This window comes from Esox lucius, chromosome 17 (assembly GCF_011004845.1).
Source record: "Esox lucius isolate fEsoLuc1 chromosome 17, fEsoLuc1.pri, whole genome shotgun sequence".
NCBI classification, from domain to species: domain Eukaryota; kingdom Metazoa; phylum Chordata; class Actinopteri; order Esociformes; family Esocidae; genus Esox; species Esox lucius.
The window spans coordinates 35329144-35347261 of NC_047585.1; the positions used below are offsets into that span (position 1 = coordinate 35329144).

The 18118-nt window shown below is 42.1% G+C and overlaps 1 protein-coding gene across 3 annotated transcripts; it reads right to left on the bottom strand.

Annotated features, from left to right (window-relative positions):
- Nucleotides 1-255: 255 nt before the first annotated feature.
- Nucleotides 256-17897, bottom strand: zc3h11a (zinc finger CCCH-type containing 11A). Of its 3 annotated transcripts, XM_010881102.5 has the most exons (19): nucleotides 17721-17897; nucleotides 14052-14099; nucleotides 12979-13049; nucleotides 12467-12593; nucleotides 12232-12351; nucleotides 11767-11890; nucleotides 11477-11665; nucleotides 11162-11251; nucleotides 10841-10921; nucleotides 10648-10755; nucleotides 10276-10347; nucleotides 9994-10092; nucleotides 9242-9304; nucleotides 8381-8929; nucleotides 4671-4753; nucleotides 3985-4552; nucleotides 3738-3895; nucleotides 3452-3636; nucleotides 256-2238 (listed from the first exon to the last, which is right to left on the bottom strand). In XM_010881102.5, the coding sequence occupies exons 4-19, from the start codon at nucleotides 12518-12520 to the stop codon at nucleotides 2010-2012; spliced, it is 2772 nt and encodes a 923-aa protein (XP_010879404.2). In that variant the 5' UTR covers nucleotides 12521-12593; nucleotides 12979-13049; nucleotides 14052-14099; nucleotides 17721-17897; the 3' UTR covers nucleotides 256-2009. The 3 variants fall into 3 exon arrangements, with proteins under 3 accessions (XP_010879404.2, XP_010879405.2, XP_010879403.2); XM_010881103.5 differs by having other exon boundaries at nucleotides 12467-12588; nucleotides 12979-14099; XM_010881101.5 differs by having other exon boundaries at nucleotides 12979-14099.
- Between the last annotated feature and the right edge of the window lie 221 nt (nucleotides 17898-18118).

The window sequence follows — 18118 nt, forward strand, 5'->3', positions numbered from 1 at the left end:
AACTGCCCCTTTTCACATTCAGGATACACGTATTCATGAAGTCAAAAGCCTACGAGAACAATGTAGTCCATACATATACACACACAGCAAGACATTTTTATTTGGCCATACAAAAATGCAACGTAGTTCGTGCTACCTAATTCAAGGGAGACATTTATGCAAATAAACAAACCTGGCTCTCCATTCCCTTTGTAACTATCAGAATCCAGTTGTCAACGGATGTTTCTGGAAAATCAAGACTGGGGAAAAGCAAAATGTCATAAAAGCATTTTTATTATTTACAGTCACAACCTTTAGACAATTATCAGAACAGACTCAAGCAGGTACGGAAACAAAACCAAAGCCTCCGCATTCCAAGTCAGCAAACTCTCATCAGCAACACTGACAAGATAACCGATTACAGTCGACATGACCGAAATCAATACAACTAAAGGCAACATGTCACATGCTAGCAGAGGGTAAGTGGAAAGTGTCAATCGAATCGGACAAGGTGTACAAACAGTAAAAAATAGGTTCAAACTCAAGACAGCAGATTCGTAGTCCCTGAGAAGCTGCTTTTCACATTAAGATCTGAAAAACTCTTCCAAACAAAAGGTTCAACAGTGAGCAGGTTGGATGTTGAACAGTAAGAGGCATGTTTCATATTCAACTATGTTTTGACTAGGTCACAGTCAGACAAATTGTATAGGTTTAAAACATGGTCCAAAATGATATTAACATAACCAATATATCATTATTACAAATTGATGGAGGGAGACAAGGCAGCATAAACAGAATATTGTTGCTAGATTAACTGTTTCATTTATTTTACCTTTGATAAGATATCAGAATCTTATTCTTGCATCAACATATTTACTTGGCTAGGGTACACACACATCTCATACTTCACACCATGTTCTTCATTCAGTTTCTCAAACATACTTTATTTGAAGTTTCTACAACAGCTCTACACTAACTCTTGAGTTCAGAAGAAGACAAAGAAAAAAAAAGAAAAAAAATAATCAATCTGACAGATGTGGGACAAGGCAAATAGGAGCAGGCCAATTATTATTCTAACTTCCAGAGAATGTGAAACTGATAGCCCGGTTAATAAATGTAGCTCTAGCATTTAAAGCAGTCTTGTAAGCATACACAGTATACAGGATACACTTTCTGCAACAACAATACGATTGAATATCTAACAGTGGCTGGCATGGCAGGTAAGACCACAAGCAATGCACAAATGGGAAGTACCTGAGGATGATAAAAAATAAAATAAAAACTCAAAAGGCTATTTTTCCATGTTCTCCTATCAAACAATAGGGGAAAGACCACATTAGTAAACTAAACAAAATACATACAAAAGTATATCACTACTAGTGTCCTCAATCATAAGTGGTGCAGAAATGAAAACACAATGGATCCTTTTGACAGGAAACTACAATTTAAAGACAGTAAAAATAATACCATCTAAAAACATAAGATTGCGTTTCAAATTAAGAAAAATAAAGCATGCCCACCAGTCGTTTCTGTTGACATGCTGTAGCAGCAGCTCCAAAATACCTTTTATATTTAGTCGTTTTGCAAATGCTCTCCACAGTGACTTAAAAAAAATGACAGATTATTTCTCTGAGATTCCAATTAGAAATTCTATCTAGCAACCTTTCATTTACTGATCAGATGCAATAACTGAAAGGCTATAGTCCTTTAGATCTACATTTAAGACAAGGGCTAATCAACAGAGAAGGGATCTTAGAAATAAAAACATTTATTTCCCAAATCATCACCCCCCCCCCCATGGCAGTGATAGGTCACAACCTTCAAGTTCTGCTAGAATGTGGCTGAAGTTCTTCTGGTGTTAGTATCTGGTGGTCAGTTCTGGTGGTCATGTGAAAAATTCTGTTAGTGATAAATTTAAGATGTATTATTATTGGACTTAATGAAGGTCAGGGGTCATAAGGGTGTATCAGGTGACATGAGCATAAGCGTTACTCAGGGTTCAGTGTCAACAGATTATTAAATCGGCCCGTTTAGCTGTCAATCATCTCAGACAGCTCCAGTAGGAGGTCGTCCTCTCCCTTGCCGGGGTCCAGCTCCAAGTCGTCCTCCAGACGGTCATCTGTAAACTCATTCATGAGTTCGTCAAATTCGTCCATGGCAGAGGTGGATGAACTAGCAGAAGGGGCTGTCGAGGCAGAACGAGGCATTACTACGCTGGGCCGCCGGGGCTTTGACTGAGTGGGCGTCTTCACCTTAGGGCTGGGGAAGGAAGAGGGGAAACAGTTTCACATCATATAAGTCATGGACAATTTTTCCATCAGGGCGGGGCGATAGGACAGTTGTCTATCGACAAAGGTAGGCAGCCATCATCAATGACGACATCACAATGTCAAATCAATGTTTCGCAGTATTTGAACTTGACTTGCACAAACAGTGCATTGTAGTGACCTATATGCAGGGCAGGAAGCCAAATGGTCTACTCCCTAATTTCCCCATTTACTATAGACCATGTCCTTTATGTACAGAAACACAGTATGTGGTAGTAATGACAATTAACCTGAAGAGAAGGAACAATGAAGACTAGAAAACACAAGGCCAGAGCTTCAAGCAGTGCTAAATGTCTAACTGGGTATAAGGTTTCTTCACTTCCCCTTTTTATGTACGATCAACCAGAGCTAAATCCAGGAATCTATTGGCCTAATGTAATTCCATTGAAGATTTTCTTTGGTTAACATAATTAGAGAAAAATAAAAATAAAACTGCAACACAGGAAGGTTAAACTGCCATCGGAAATAACGTCTCAGCAAACAGGCAAGAGCTGTGTTCCGCCCACACCTTTCTTTAACCCCCCCTCCTTTCTTTAACCCCCCCTCCTTTCTTTAACACCCCCTCCTTTCTTTAACACCCCCTCCTTTCTTTAACACCCCCTTGTTTATGATTTAATACTTGGCAGTAATGGCACACGACTGGGAGTGAAATTGTTAGAAAGTAATCAAAAGGGGAAACAATTGTCCCAAACTAAGTATGAATTAAATTAATGCATAACGTTACCATTAGAAGGCCCTACTCATTTTAAATATGATCTTGTCTTGTAGTCCACACATAAATAATGTATGGACTACAAGATCATAAAAGGCCCTGTCTAAGCGCTCTAAATCATTCTATAGTGCAAAGACTTGACAATATATGTCCAACTCCTGTTTTATTATTCGTTTAAAATAGTGTTTACATGAGTAGGCAATATCATGTTTTTCAATCGTTTGAGGCTTTTCTAACAAGTTAATGAATTTGCGTTACTCCTGCCTATTCCAACTCTGTGCGCAAAGCTCGTATGCCCCTTCCATGGATTGAAAATGAAATGGACAGGTTTGGACAGACCGGTCCCTAACATGGCCCAGACCTAACTCTTGTGTTAGTTGTAGCCATATGACAGTATTCTACTGGGGTGTATGAGTACTGTGCCAGGTTTTACCTCTGTGGAACTACACAAGTCTCTTGTGATGCCGTAGTAATGGCAGGGCTGGGCGTGTTGTCCGGTACCGCCTGGATCTCCTCTTTCAGGGGGCTGGAGTTGGTGCCTGGGCCCTGGAGATCAGCGGGAGGACAGCGGGGTACCACTGACATCATCTGGACCGACACTCCGGAGGGAGAGGACACCTGGAGAGAACACGCAACGTTATCAACGCGGATTATAACAACAGCCCGTGCCTAACGGGACCAAAGGAATGGCCTCCCATGGCGAGTGCGTTGACTCCTACCTCTCTCCGCTTGCAGAGCGGCTCCTCCTGTGGCCGGTCCTGCAAGGCTGCAGACACACTGTTGAGGGGTTTCACCGCGGCAACAGCAGATCTGTTTGCTGACTTCCTCTTCTGGCCCGGCTTCATCACAGAAGGCCTCACGTTCAGCTTGGGTCTCACTGAAACGACAGCACACGGGAGGTCACCCCAGATACCATAGAGTGCACAGCGAGTGAAGAAAGTGACGTTCACCTCTGCGGGGGCGTACCTTTAGCTTCAGTAGCTTGCCCTGGGGACTTCGGGCCTCCGTCCGGGGACTTCTCAACTGGTGCCCCTTCCACGGAGGGCCTCGGGGAGACCGACGCCGCTGCAGGGGCAGCCCGTCCGGGGGGACTCGAACCCACAGCGGAGCCACTCTTCCTCTTTCCAGGGGCAGCGCTGGAGCTCAGGGAGGGGGACTCTGCCTCAGCCTGCCTCAGTGGAGACCCTGGCTGGGGGGACACGGGGGAGGCTGCCTTGGTTTTCAGGACAACGCGCTGGTGAAGGGGGGTCATGGGTGTCTGGCCCGGGGCCTCCGTGGTAACGGTGGCAGGTGAGGGGGGCGAGGAGGTGGTAGGGGGGCTCACCAGCACCCTCTTCTTCTGGGCGGGCTGGCCGGCAGCCGGTTTCTCTGTGGATTCAGCCTTAGCTGTACCCTGTACTTGGCCGGCAGACGAGGCCCTGACCTCCTGCAGCTGTTGCCTGCGGAGACGCTTCTCACGCATGATCTCCTCAAAGGTCTTCACCTTCACGCTGGCAACGGACGCAGCGTCACCGCTGCCGTTAGCGGGACTGGCCTGAAGACGAGGACAACAGAGGGACATTCAGTAACAACCCAACAGATTCTGAACACAACTAGATAATTCCATTAAAATACATTCAGACAAACAGATATGACCAGTTGTGAAACGTCACCTCGGCACTGACAGCAGCAGGCTCAACAGGCTTCTCCGTGTTCTCGGTCAGATCGGTGGTCTTTTGGGTGGAACTGCTGGTAGCTGTCAGGACAATGAAAGGTTGGCTTAGAATAACAGACCACCACAACCCCCCCCCCCCCCCCCCCCATTGCGGTTTGAGTCAAGAGTACTGTTCTCAGTGCTGTGCTGCAATGAGGCTGCAAATGCCAGGCACCTTTTAAAGTTCACTAAATCAAAATATGAGAGCAGATTTTCAGAGGATAAATCTCAGCTAATTAATCATTCTACACAGTGGTAGGCTACAGTGCGCTCATTGTCTTGCTCCCCACTGGGTGTGGTTTAGTACAGATAGCTGGTCTTACAATGGTTTAACTTCTTAAACTTGCTCCACTCTGTTTTTGGAAAACCATGGCAGCTAACTCATAGTGTTGTCAAAAATATCGATATTTTGATAAATATCGATACTGAAATTTCTGAACGGTACCAATACTCATTTCCCGAAGTATCGATACTAGCCGCGCTTTCACTTTCACTTGTCTCCAAAGGCGCGTTGACAACCACCACACGCGCACGCGCACTCGCACTCGCACTCCCACTCGTCTCATTCGCTCTGGTTAGCAAAGGTGAAGTGAATGGAAAGATGGCGAGTGCAGCGCCCGTGCGACCGGCTTTGGTTGATAAGGAACACAGCAGGAGTGCTATCTGGAAATATTTTGCATATGAGGCAAATGAACATGGAAAGCCGAAGGACACAAGCAAGCCAATATGCAAGAGATGCTACAGAACAGCGCTAACAAAAGGCGCTAACACCACTAATATAGCAAAGCACTTGAGAGACCGACACCCGGATCTGTATAAAGAATTTCTCAAGGTTGGTATTATTATTATACATTACTGACACTCTATCCTCCAATTTGATACTGTTAAGAGCTTTGACACAATCTGTATTGTTAAAAGCACTATATAAATAAAGGTGACTTGACGACTTCATGTCGATCCAGTGAGGACAGTTTTCGCGTGTGATGCACGCACGTTTGCGTTTAAATCTGTTCATCAAATTAATGTATTAACCAGCTTTTATGACCGATGAGCAATGCATTTGTTACAGTATATTTTAATCTTTGATAACAGTAGGTATTAGGTAATAAAAATATAACGGATCATGTTAGCTCTGGTCCAATGAAAAAATATTAACAAATAGAACTTTGGATTTTAATCAGTACATGTATTAGTGAATGTTAGTTTAAATCAACTTTTAACTTTGATTAAAAAATGTTTTGTAAGTATTTTTCATTGCTTATTCATGTTAACAAATATCTATTACCATTAACCTAAGTTTTTAGATTAGTTCATTCAGTTCATTTTAAAAGTGTGGTCTAAAAAAAAAAATGTTTATTAAAGTTTGGCATTCTCTTGTAGCACCAGAAAGAAGATGAGACTCGACCTGCAACAAAAACAACACAATCACAACCTACACTACCAGCTGTATTTGAACAGCAAAGTAAGTATGAAGCAAACTCAAATGAAGCCAAGAAGTTGAACAGGGCTGTAGCAGTGTACATCTGCATGGATCAGGTTCCTGTGTATACTGTTGAGAAACCTGGCTTCAAACAACTTCTAGAACATTTGAACAACAGGTATGCCCTTCCTTCACGCAACTTTTTCATGCACACTGAAATCCCAGCCCTATATAACGAAACAAAAGAAATAGTAATGAACCATCTTGGAAGGAAAACCTTTTTTTCATGCACCACTGATCTGTGGACAAGCAGAGCCACTTCCACGTTCATGGCAGTAACTCTGCAATTTGTCCCTGAAACCTGGGACATGCAGAGCTGGTGTTTGGGCTGTGTTGGGCTCAACACTGAGCACACTTCTTGGCATACTTTATTGGTTTTTGAATGTAATGCAATCTGAGAGGCTTTTGAACAAGTGCACTACCTCAGGACATTTTTGTTAATGTAAAATATATGTTCTAGACTTGTTATATTTAGCTTTAAATAAAAAAATAACCCCTTAATATTGTGGCAGTTTTTTTCTCTGTGGTATCGAAAATGGTATCGAATATCGATATTTTTCAAGGTATCGTATCGAAGTTAGAAATTCTAGTATCGTGACAACACTACTAACTCATCTGTAAGCTAAATTAATTTGTATGGTACTTTCACTACTTGTGTGATGCTTGCGGTGATCAATAGCAGCTACCGAATTTAAGAGCAAACAACATTTATTCAAAAGTAGTATCTAGCACTCAACCTGTGATGACTGCCCATCCAACCCAGGCTGACTGGAAACCCCAAATGTCTAAAAATGCAGACGATAAGAATTGAACTCAGACTGCAAGCTCGTACTTCAGGCAATATATAAGATTGCTTTGCCGTGGCGGTGTAGATTCAGCAGCAGCATACCCCTTAGTAGAGAAAGGAGGGAGCAAAATACAGAGACTGGGTCAGTCTGCTAACAAAACTAAAGCTTGGGAGGAAATTCTCCATTCAGCAGAACAACGACTCCAACCCCGGTGTGGTACAACAGAGGATACGGCCCTACAGTGGCCCAGTTCTAATCAATTCTATTTGAATATGTTCCACCATTTGAAAATTGTGGTCCACAAGTCACCCAAGGAACCTGAACAACCTGGAGCAAATCTGCCATGAAGAATGGACCAAAGTCCTTGACACTGTGTACATACTTAAAGACAACGCTGTTATGGCAGTGAGAAGTCGCTCTACCTAATGAACTTACACAAGCATCATATTTTACTTACAAATATTTCCTTAAAAGACCAATGTCACCTTACAATAACTGACCAGTCAGTGTTTAATTTATAAAAAAAGTTCAATGTACACTTTTTAATTGAGTAAAATGAGACTTGGCGAGGGATTTAAATACTTTTGCAAGGCACTGTAATTACAGTTCATGAGAATTAATTATCTTTGAGATGTATTAGATAACCATCTGTCAGGGGAGAGCACAGCAAAACCACCATCGTCAAAGTGAACCACAATCAAATTTCTGGTAGAAATTCCACATTCCTGGATAACTAGTCAAGGCTGACTAGTCTGAGATGTAATGCCATCATGAATATAAAAATGACATCCTACAATTTAAGAAAAACATACTAATTTTGATCCTTCACACTCAAAGTGTTTGATTCTCTAAGAATATAATTGTCGATAATAAGTATTTTATGTATTTCCACATTACGACACTAAAGTACAGAACTAACTGCTTTAATGTGGTCAGACATAACCATAACTATTCCACTAAAGTGAAACTGAACTTTTCCTGTTCAGATAAGAGCGGTATGTCTGAAGATTGTACTTAGCTGACACTGTGGAACAGCATTCCAAAGAAATGTAAGTGCAACCGCTCAGAATTCAGTAAAAAAAAAGAAAAAAAAGAAAATATATATACACACACACACACACACACACACACACACACACACACACACACACACACACACACACACACAGTCAATATTTGTTAAAAATTTAAATTGTTGATATGGTCATACATTTTCTAATCTAAAATCAGCCATGTAAAACAACTGTATATATTAGGTTAGTAACTAAGGGAAAACCTTGTGAGGGTTGAAGCTTTACTACACATATACATTTTATTTGATCAAATACAATGAATCAATCCACTGTAAACAAACAGTTCATTTAAGAAATTCCTATACTAATATAAAACAAATCTATTTACCCGGAGAAGCTGGTTTGTTGATGCGGAGAACACGGGACTTCTTAACACTTCCCTCTCCAGAGGAAGTTGCAGAGCCCGGGCTTTTCCCGTTGGAAGCTTCCTTTCCAACGGCCTGCATCCTAGCAGCCTTCTCCTTGCGGATCTCATCCAGCGTCTTCACCTTCACTTCTCCCCCAGGAGGGGCCACCCGGCTAGGCACGGCTGTGCCTGAGGATCCCTGAAGCTGGGTGTTCCCTGGAGCCACCTCCACAGCTGGCTGCTTGGCCTTCCTGAGGCTTGGGCCCTGCTGCTGGTCCTCGTCCAGCTTCCTCTTGGCGTGCAGGACCTCTGAAAAGGTCTTAATGTGGAGGCCAACAGTAGGTTTGCCAGCGGCACATCTCCTTGTGTCCTTGGTGGAGGCACTATTGCTGGTATCAGGGACTGAAAGGTGATGCTCATCACCCTGACCTTGTGTGTGTCCCAGGGATTTGTTCAACTTCTCCTGCCTTATTTCATCTAGGGTTTTGATGCGGATTACTTCGGGTGCTTTAGTCTCACTGTTGCTCTCAGCTGAAGTAAAGGTTAGAGATAAAAATACCATAATGCATTTCATTTAATAATAATAATAATAATAATAATATGATGGCAAAAGCAGATAAGTATCTAAAAATGTTTGTCTTAACCGTTCAGGAGAGTACAGTTAAACAGTTTTCACAGAAATGACAAAAATCAACGATGCAAATCCAATCAATTATTAAAATGAAAGACAAAAATCAACAATGCTAATTAAATCAATTATTAAAATGACAAAGTAATTGAAAGGGGACATTTCAGGAGTTGAATGTTAATTGTGAAAGGTGCTTTTAATTATCCTGATCCTACCTGATTCAGAGTTAGCAGCTGGTTCAACAGGTAATCCCAGTCTATCCCTGACAGGTTTTAATGCTAAAAAAAAACAACATGAAAACCAGTCTTCATTATTCATCATTACTTCACCAACAATGCAATAAAATAAAAAATATATATATTGTTGTAGCAACAAATCACAAACAAAACCTCATGTGGCAGCAGTGGGATACCTTGCTCCTGTATGGAAACAAGTGTGTGTTCCATTGTTTCTGCAGACACACCTGATTCAGCTAATGCACTAATCAGGGGCTAAAACTAATTAACACCACCACGGTCATGTTCATTTCATTAGCCCAGACAATGGTCTGAACTGCAGACAACCTGTCCAATAAGACCTATTTATATTCCATTTCACACCCTAATGAAGACGGCCGTGGTATTTTAGAGAAAATTCATTCAAGCCGATTGAAATAACAAAACAACAGCTAAAATAATAGTATCTTCAAGGAATAAATCACCAAAATTACAAAATGGCACATAAGGTGTTCTTATCACCACAAGCAGTCTTAGGAATAAGTAGGACAGAAACAATTTGGTTCAGTTTTCTGGCATTTTTCTCAATGCTATCCTTAGGCACAAATCCTTTTTCACCCATGTCCAAAGTATCTAAAACTATTACCCAAAAAAGGCCTGTACAGAAGACTGGAACTTGATGTGCAGAAATAGTATAATACCTTGATTTTTCATCATTTGTGGAACTATTAAAGAATTGTTCCCTCACTCACCTATCTGAGAGGGCAGGTCCGTTTCATGCACATCCACTTTCCTCCCAAGGCGCTCCGCCAAACAGCGTTTCATTGGCAGGTCACCAGCAGCAGGAACTTCTAAAAGGTCAGAGGTCGCAAAAGTTGCAGTGATACAACATAAAAATCCTAGTGTGCTTTTGTAGCTCATGACTGTATATTTACCTAATTACAAGGACTGGCCATGTTGTCCTCAAATATTGTTAGGGATATTTTCCTCAGCTTCAACATTTAAATACAACAAAAACACCAAAATCTAAGTACCTTTGACTATTCTTTTTCCGAGCCTGTCCGTGACATTGCGTTTTCCAATCTCGTCACCAAATTCCAACATTTCTGAAGGGGACAGAAGGCATGTCACAAATAATGTAGTAAGAGCGTCTTCTTGTGTCCTTGTACAATTAACTTAAACAACATTCTCTGAGAAAACATCACATCTTGTGATTGCTAAAGTAGGTAAATTATAGATAATCTCATATAGAAAATCTATAGACAATAGAAAATGTTTATTGATCAGGAAAGTGGTAAAAGTGCCCAGAGCAGAGGACCAGATTTTAACCCATGCCTCAGCAGTACAGGTGTACCGGAGGCAGCGGCGTCCACCACTCGACCGCTACTATGTGCAATGATTCTTACCATCCTTAGCTGTGAAGAGAGATGGACGGATAAAGGATCTCACATTCTCCTTCTCTCCACTAGCACCATTGTTTCTCTGGTCTGAGCCCTGGCCAGGAACTGAATAACCTGCGAGTTAAGCACAGATTATAAAGTCATACCGTGTGACTTCCAGAATGTAATAGGATGCAAAAGGCAATAGTCAACTACTCACCAGCTCTCCTCATACTGGCTTTCAGGGCTTTCCTCAGTCTGATCTCCTCCAAGGTTCTAACACCAAAGTTCAGCGAATCATCTGTGGCGGAAAACAACATTAGCCAATCAGAGATATGGTCTTTTCGAGAGAAAAGGACTGGAGGTAGGTCTTTATCTACCCCAGTGTAATGGCCACTGAAAACACATGGCCTCGAGTGGGCAAGGTTTTAAGGGGATAATTCTTTCAAATATAACCAATGACATACTGAAAAGCAAAGTGGTCAACTCAGGAGTCTTGTGTTGGATGTTTATTCCATGTGCAGTTACTTAGTCCTCTTACCTGAGCTGGAGCCCACAGTCATTTTCCTGGGAGACACCAGTCTAGATCCATCAGAACCAGATCTGCTGTCCTCTCCCTCTGAGAACTGATCTGCACACACACAAGAATACAGATAAAAGGTATTTTACAAATTAAATAAAATAAAAAATCCCACATGTTTTGACTGAATATGCATCTTGATGGGCTGTGATAAGATACAGAAATTATATAAATATATATATAGTTTTAATTAATAGAATTTCATGCAATTCACCAGCATTTTGCAAATCCCAATAACAACCACTTGATTGAAAGCATAATAACAGTGTTTCTCACCATCTTCGTCCTCATCTTCGTCATCTGCTGGATTGATGACCACAGGTGGGTGGGTGGGGCTGGGGACGTTCTCCTGAGTCTCAGCCTTAATGACCCCACGGAGCTGGGGATTGGCTGGACTGGGGATGGGGGCGGGGGCTGGTGGCAATGGATCCTCATGAGGCTCCTCTTCCTGTTTGAGTGCCGAACCTGAAGATCGTACAATGTAATTAACAGGTTCATAAGTGAGCTCAAATGTTTTTTCATTTTACCCCTGAATCAACATACCCTGGTTGGTTCAGAATACTCACTTTTGTTGGGCGGTACGTACTGCCCGTCTATGAAGCGTGGTTTCTCATGATGGAAGGCACAGTGGGGTTTCTGGCAGCCAGCAGGCTGGTTCTCCCAGTAACACGCTATCTCCTTCCTGTTTTTCTGTATGAGGGATAGAGTGATGGCGTGTCAGAACATAGATGGTAACACAACATCTTCGAGTACCAGTCTTTGTGAAAGCTCAGTCACATTCTGCCATTAAAATCCCTGACAGCACAAGTCGGGTCTAAAACTGGAGACTACAGTGTGAGACCAAAAAGAAAACTTGACCGGTCCAGGGGCAAATGTACAGACCCTGAGCCAGGACATAAGAGGTTCTCTCTCTTCTGCTGCTCCCACCTGAAACACCCCCACCTTTACTTTAACACTGCTGTAACAACAACCAACCATCATGGTCGGGTGCAATCACAGATAGACCTACTGAACGACAGCAATGTCCCCACCTTGATCTCCATGTGACGGAACTTGCAGACCTGTCGGAAGCAGCGGCTCTCCTGCCACAGGTTGCAGACCACCTCACTGCCCATAGCTGCCTCGCAGTGTCTAAAGGGACAACTGTCACCCTGCACCGGGTGACAAACCACAATGTCAATACTCACACACAAAACTGCTGTATTTACAGCACTACAACAGTCAAGACAACATACAGTGCCAGTGTATCTTTGCTGTGACTCCTACCTTAGCACAGTTGGAGTAGTAGAAGAAATAGCAGTCATCTCCATGGTTAGTCATGTTCAGGCTGGTGTACTGGATTCACTTTCCGGTCGAGGGTAATCACTTCAGGACAAGCAGGACTCCCCCTGGGCTGGCAAAAGGAACAGAAGGACCCATGGTCATTTCTTTGGCATGACCAGATTGGATGTCTTCACTGGGGTACCTACAGGCCTATACAAAAATTGTATTTTAAGGGGTTTATAACTCTTTATTATAATCACTCTTCTGCTGTGTATTGTGACAGATGAGACTATGTAAAAGTTAACATGGCATTGGACTATCACGGCTACTAGCCTGTGGATTCTGTATTGTGAATTAACCAGTCATAAAAAAAAAGAAGACATTTATTATTATTATTATTATAAGTAGTATGTTATGGTTAGCAGCTCCCTGGAAGTTCAACCTTTCTTCAAGTCAACAGAAACACATGGTAAATTGGAATACCAGGTTCTGTTTCAGGTCGAAGCCCAACTCACCTTAAGTGGCTGAGAAGATTCCTCTCTTCCTCACACACTTCTGATAGGGTGTCTCCGTGGCAACAATGGTCCTGAAGGAACACTTGATCCGTGAGATAAGCGGGAAAAGGGGAGGTCCAGAGACACTTGTCGCCCTATGACCTCCCTTTTGACTCCTTCCAGCCAGACTGCTAAGCATTATAGATGGATGGTGTAAGGATGTCCTTTTTTTTTTTTCATCTCTTTTTTAATGGGGGAAATAAGAGAAGCGTGGGGATTTGGGTTTGGGGGGGAAAAAAACACCTCTCCCAGCAATTCATCCAAAAAGACAGCAGAGGGAAAAACGTTTTTGAAAGAGAAAAAAGTGGGCAGAGTGGGTGAAGTAAAATCTTCAACTTCTTCATAAGGGATGCTGTTGAAAAATATAGATGGGTAGGGGGCATCTAGATATTCCAGCAGGTGACAATTTGTGTGGAAGGGGAAAAAATTGTGGGAATTTTGCATAAAATCTTCTGAAAATCTACTTTCTTTATAATGAACTTTATCTCCCGTCAAAAGATCTTCAGGAACGGAAAAGAAGCTGCTTCTTAACCTAGAATTAAATAAAACAAAAACACTCCCCGGAAAACTAAAAACAAATTGGTTAGCACAGGACAGAGATAGGCACACAAACAGTGAAAATATCGGAACTTGTGGTAGGCCTACATCAACTCTCTATATTTCTATAACCAACTGCAGTGTAACAAAAGAAGAAAACCCATAGAACTTGACAACCACTAGTGTGATATGGCAGAGCTTAGTTCGCTCATACATTTAAATAACTCATCACTCCACATTTAATTTATTAAACCAAGAATACTTCATGTAATGCCAATTTGAGTGTCATATGACACATCTGTCCAGAAGCCCCCAAAACATAATATTGAATTGGAGGGCCTCTGAGCAGGTTTCCAATATAGAGGAGAAACATACCTCACTCTCATTTTACAATCAAGGGCAGCCACTGCGTATAATGCAAGTAACAACAGCAGACAACTTAATTAAAAACAATGCTGGAGGAATAAAAAACACGAAACATTAGCAAAACAAATTACCAGAATTACTGGGAGAATGCGATTTTCATCTTCAGTGCGTGGTGGTTACTGAAAAAACAAAATTCATTGGGATATTTAGCTATCAATCTAGGTAATGCTCAAAATATGAATAATTTAAAGGACATTCCTCAATACAAGGTAAAACAAGCAACTATATCGACATCACAGGCCACTGAACAGATTGCGAGTTCTGTCATTTCCATCGCTTGTATCCAGCCAACATCAAAATACCGTTTAGCTAACGTTAGCAGACAAGCTAGCTAGTAAAACTATTCTGAATGTAATGCAAATAGCAAATGCGTTACGGAAGTTTGTTATCAGTTGGTACGGTCACTACAGTACAGAAAATCCCCAACATAACTATTTGAGCTTAACTGGTCAGTTTAAATATCTAGGTACATTCCCAGTCAATTGTTTTAGAACACCTCCATTTCCCCATGAAATTAAAGCATAGAACAAATAAACAATAGGAGACAAAAAAAGAAATAATGGAATTGTTTTGTTTAACAAAATGCAATCTACATTTTTGACTCAAAGTAGCCACCTTTTGCAGACATAACAGCCGAACACACTTGTGTCATTCTTTCCACAATGGAAATCAAATATTGTTCAGAAAGTTCCTTCCAACACTTGAAGTTGCACTGGTAGATGGATTTGCGTTAACCCTTCTGCCCAGCTCATCCCAAACCAGGTTGATGGGGTTTAAGTCTCGAGACTGTGCTGGCAATTCCATGACTTGAAGGCAACCGTTGTCGTCTTTTGTCCTAAGTTAGTTCTGACATCCAGGAAGTATGTTTTGGGTCATTACCCTGCCGTAGGATAAAACTCTAAACAACTAGACATACACCAAAGGGTATTCCAAAATGCTGTGGTAGCCAATTTGTTTCAGGGCGCCACTCTGTTCAAGTCGCTGACTCTGGATCCAGCAAGAGACCCAAACACCACGCTTCCTTCCTCCATGTTTGACAGTTAGTGTTACACACTGAGAAACCATCTTTTCACCTACAAATCCCTGCGTGATGAACCGAACATTTCAAATGTTGGCTGACTGCTCCGTAAGACCTTCTTCCAGTCATCAGTAGTCCACTGGCAGTACCTCACGGCCCAGGCAAGCATATTTTTTTTATTTTGCAATCCTGGCAATGGCTTTCTTACTGCCACTAGACCTGTCAAACCTGTAGGTTGAAGTCTTCACTTCACAGTTGAAGCGGAGACTTGCTAACTTCAACCAGTGTTAAGCTGAGCTTGAAGCTGTTGTCGTGTCAGTCGCCTATCACGCAAGCTGTAGACTCAGAAACTTGTCTTCTGACTTTAGTGTGGCTGTGGGTCTGCCCACTGTGGCTATTTCTGTCAGAGTTTCCTCCAGTTTCAAAGTGTTTTTTTACAGTGTTGCTAACTGTATTCACTAACACTTTAGCTTGCTTTGCAATTTCTCTAAAGTAAAGACCTACATTTTTAAGACTGTTACAACAGTCTGTCTGTCTTCCTTTGTAAATTGCCTTATATTGATAGCAATATATTCTGCAGTACAATACTGTCCAAATAACCCTTCAGAGGGAGTAGTAAGTAATCAACAAAAGTTGGGACATCTGTAGGAATTGTTTGCATCAACTCTCACAGCTTAATTCACTTCCATTGCTGCAGAACAAATGTAAGTTGTTAACCCATTACTTGTTCCCTGAATAAGGGAACAAGTAATTCATTATAAATCATTATTCCAGTTGTTGATAACCTGAACTTCTACACTGAAAATGATAAACGCAACACTTTTGTTTTTGCCCCCATTCATCATGAGCTGAACACAAAGATCTAAGACTTTCTCTATGTACACAAAAGGCCTATTTCTCTCAAATATTGTTCACAAATCTGTCTAAATTTGCATTAATGAGCACTTCTCCTTTGCCGAGATAATCCATCCACCTCACAGGTGTGGCATATCAAGATGCTGATTAGACAGCATGATTATTACACAGGTGTGCATTAGGCTGGCCACAATAAAAAGCCACTCTAAAATGCGCAGTTTCACTGTATGGGGGGGTCCGAAAACCAGTCAGTACCTGGTGCGACCACCATTTGCCTCACGCACTGCAACACATCTCCTTCGCATAGAGTTGATCATGTTGTTGATTGTGGCCTGTGGAATGTTGGTCCACTCCTCTTCAATGGCTGTGCGAAGTTGCTGGATATTGGCAGGACCTGGAACACGCTGTTGTATACGCCGATCAAGAGCATCCCAAACATGCTCAATGGGTGACATGTCCGGTGAGTATGCTGGCCATGCAAGAACTGGGATGTTTTCAGCTTCCAGGAATTGTGTACAGATCCTTGCAATATGGGGCTGTGCATTATCATGCTGCAACATGAGGTGATGGTCGTGGATGAATGGCAGAACAATGGGCCTCAGGATCTCCTCACGGTATCTCTGTGCATTCAAAATGCCATCAATAAAATGCACGTGTGTTCGTTGTCCATAACACACACCTGCCCATACCATAACCCCACCGCCACCATAGGCCACTCGATCCACAACGTTGACATCAGCAAACCGCTCACCCACACGACGCCATACACACTGTCTGCCATCTGCCCTGTACAGTGAAAACCGAGATCCACCCGTGAAGAGAACACACCTCCAAAGTGCCAGACGCCATCGAATGTGAGCATTTGCCCACTCAAGTCGGTTACGATGATGAACTTCAGTCAGGTCGAGACCCCGATGAGGACGACGAGCATGCAGATGAGCTTCCCTGAGACGGTTTCTGACAGTTTGTGCAGAAATTCTCTGGTTCTGCAAACCGATTGTTGCAGCAGCTGTCCGGGTGGCTGGTCTCAGACGATCTTGGAGGTGAAGATGCTGGATATGGAGGTCCTGGGCTGGTGTGGTTACGCGTGGCCTACGGTTGTGAGGCCGGTTGGATGTACTACCAAATTCTCTGTAACGCCTTTGGAGACGGCTTATGGTCGAGAAATGAACATTCAATTCACAGGCAACAGCTCTGGTGGACATTCCTGCAGTCAGCATGCCAATTGCACGCTCCCTCAAAACTTGCGACATCTGTGGCATTGTGCTGCGTGACGGAACTGCACATTTTAGAATGGCCTTTTATTGTGGCCAGCCTAAGGCACACCTGTGCAATAATCATGCTGTATAATCAGCGTCTTGATATGCCACACCTGTGAGGTGGATGGATTATCTCTGCAAAGGAGAAGTGCTCACTAACACAGATTTAGACAGATTATTTTGAGAAATAGGACTTGTGTACACAGAGAGTCTTAGATCTTTGAGTTCAGCTCATGATAAATGGAGGCAAAAACAAAAGTGTTGCGTTTATAATTTTGTTCAGTGTATTTTAAACTCTGACAGTTTACCGCATACCTTTTGTACCATTTCGACTTGAACTGCTTACATTTCAATGAAAAATGGGAGTGTCATAACATTTTGGACCGGTAGTGTAGGTAGCTAACAACTTGTAATGCCAATGCCACACATACGTTAACTAGTTACAGAACCCGGTTGCAAGGCCTCGGTAGTAACCAACCATACAGCATAGGCCAGGCCAAACTCTTTGGCCTTGCTGCCTGTGACAAATTGTTAGCTAGCTAGCTAGCTAGCTACTTAACCAACGTTAACTAACAACGAGGCTCGAGCTGTTTGACGTTTTAACTTACCTCACATCCAATCAGCAATTTACCCTTATAAACAAATGAAATGACAATAACAAAATGATTAAATTAATATACGTCGTTACCAGTAATACTAAAATGTTAAAATATGAAATCGTCTACAAGCGAATAACGCGCCCGTTCGGTTCCTCCTGGCTGCGTACCACTAGCCTGAAACAAAATGGCGACGGCTGAATCGGAGAATAAATATAGACATACAATACTAGATCCACGTTTTAGATTTCACAGTGAACCATTTAACGTTTATGGGTTATAAACTATGATTGTGTTTTAGTATAAGGCACGATGGTATACATTCTTATAGTAGAAACCCATTTTTCCCCATAAAATGTGAGATTTTATTACAAAGATACACGTATAGCCTATCTATTTACAATTGGTCT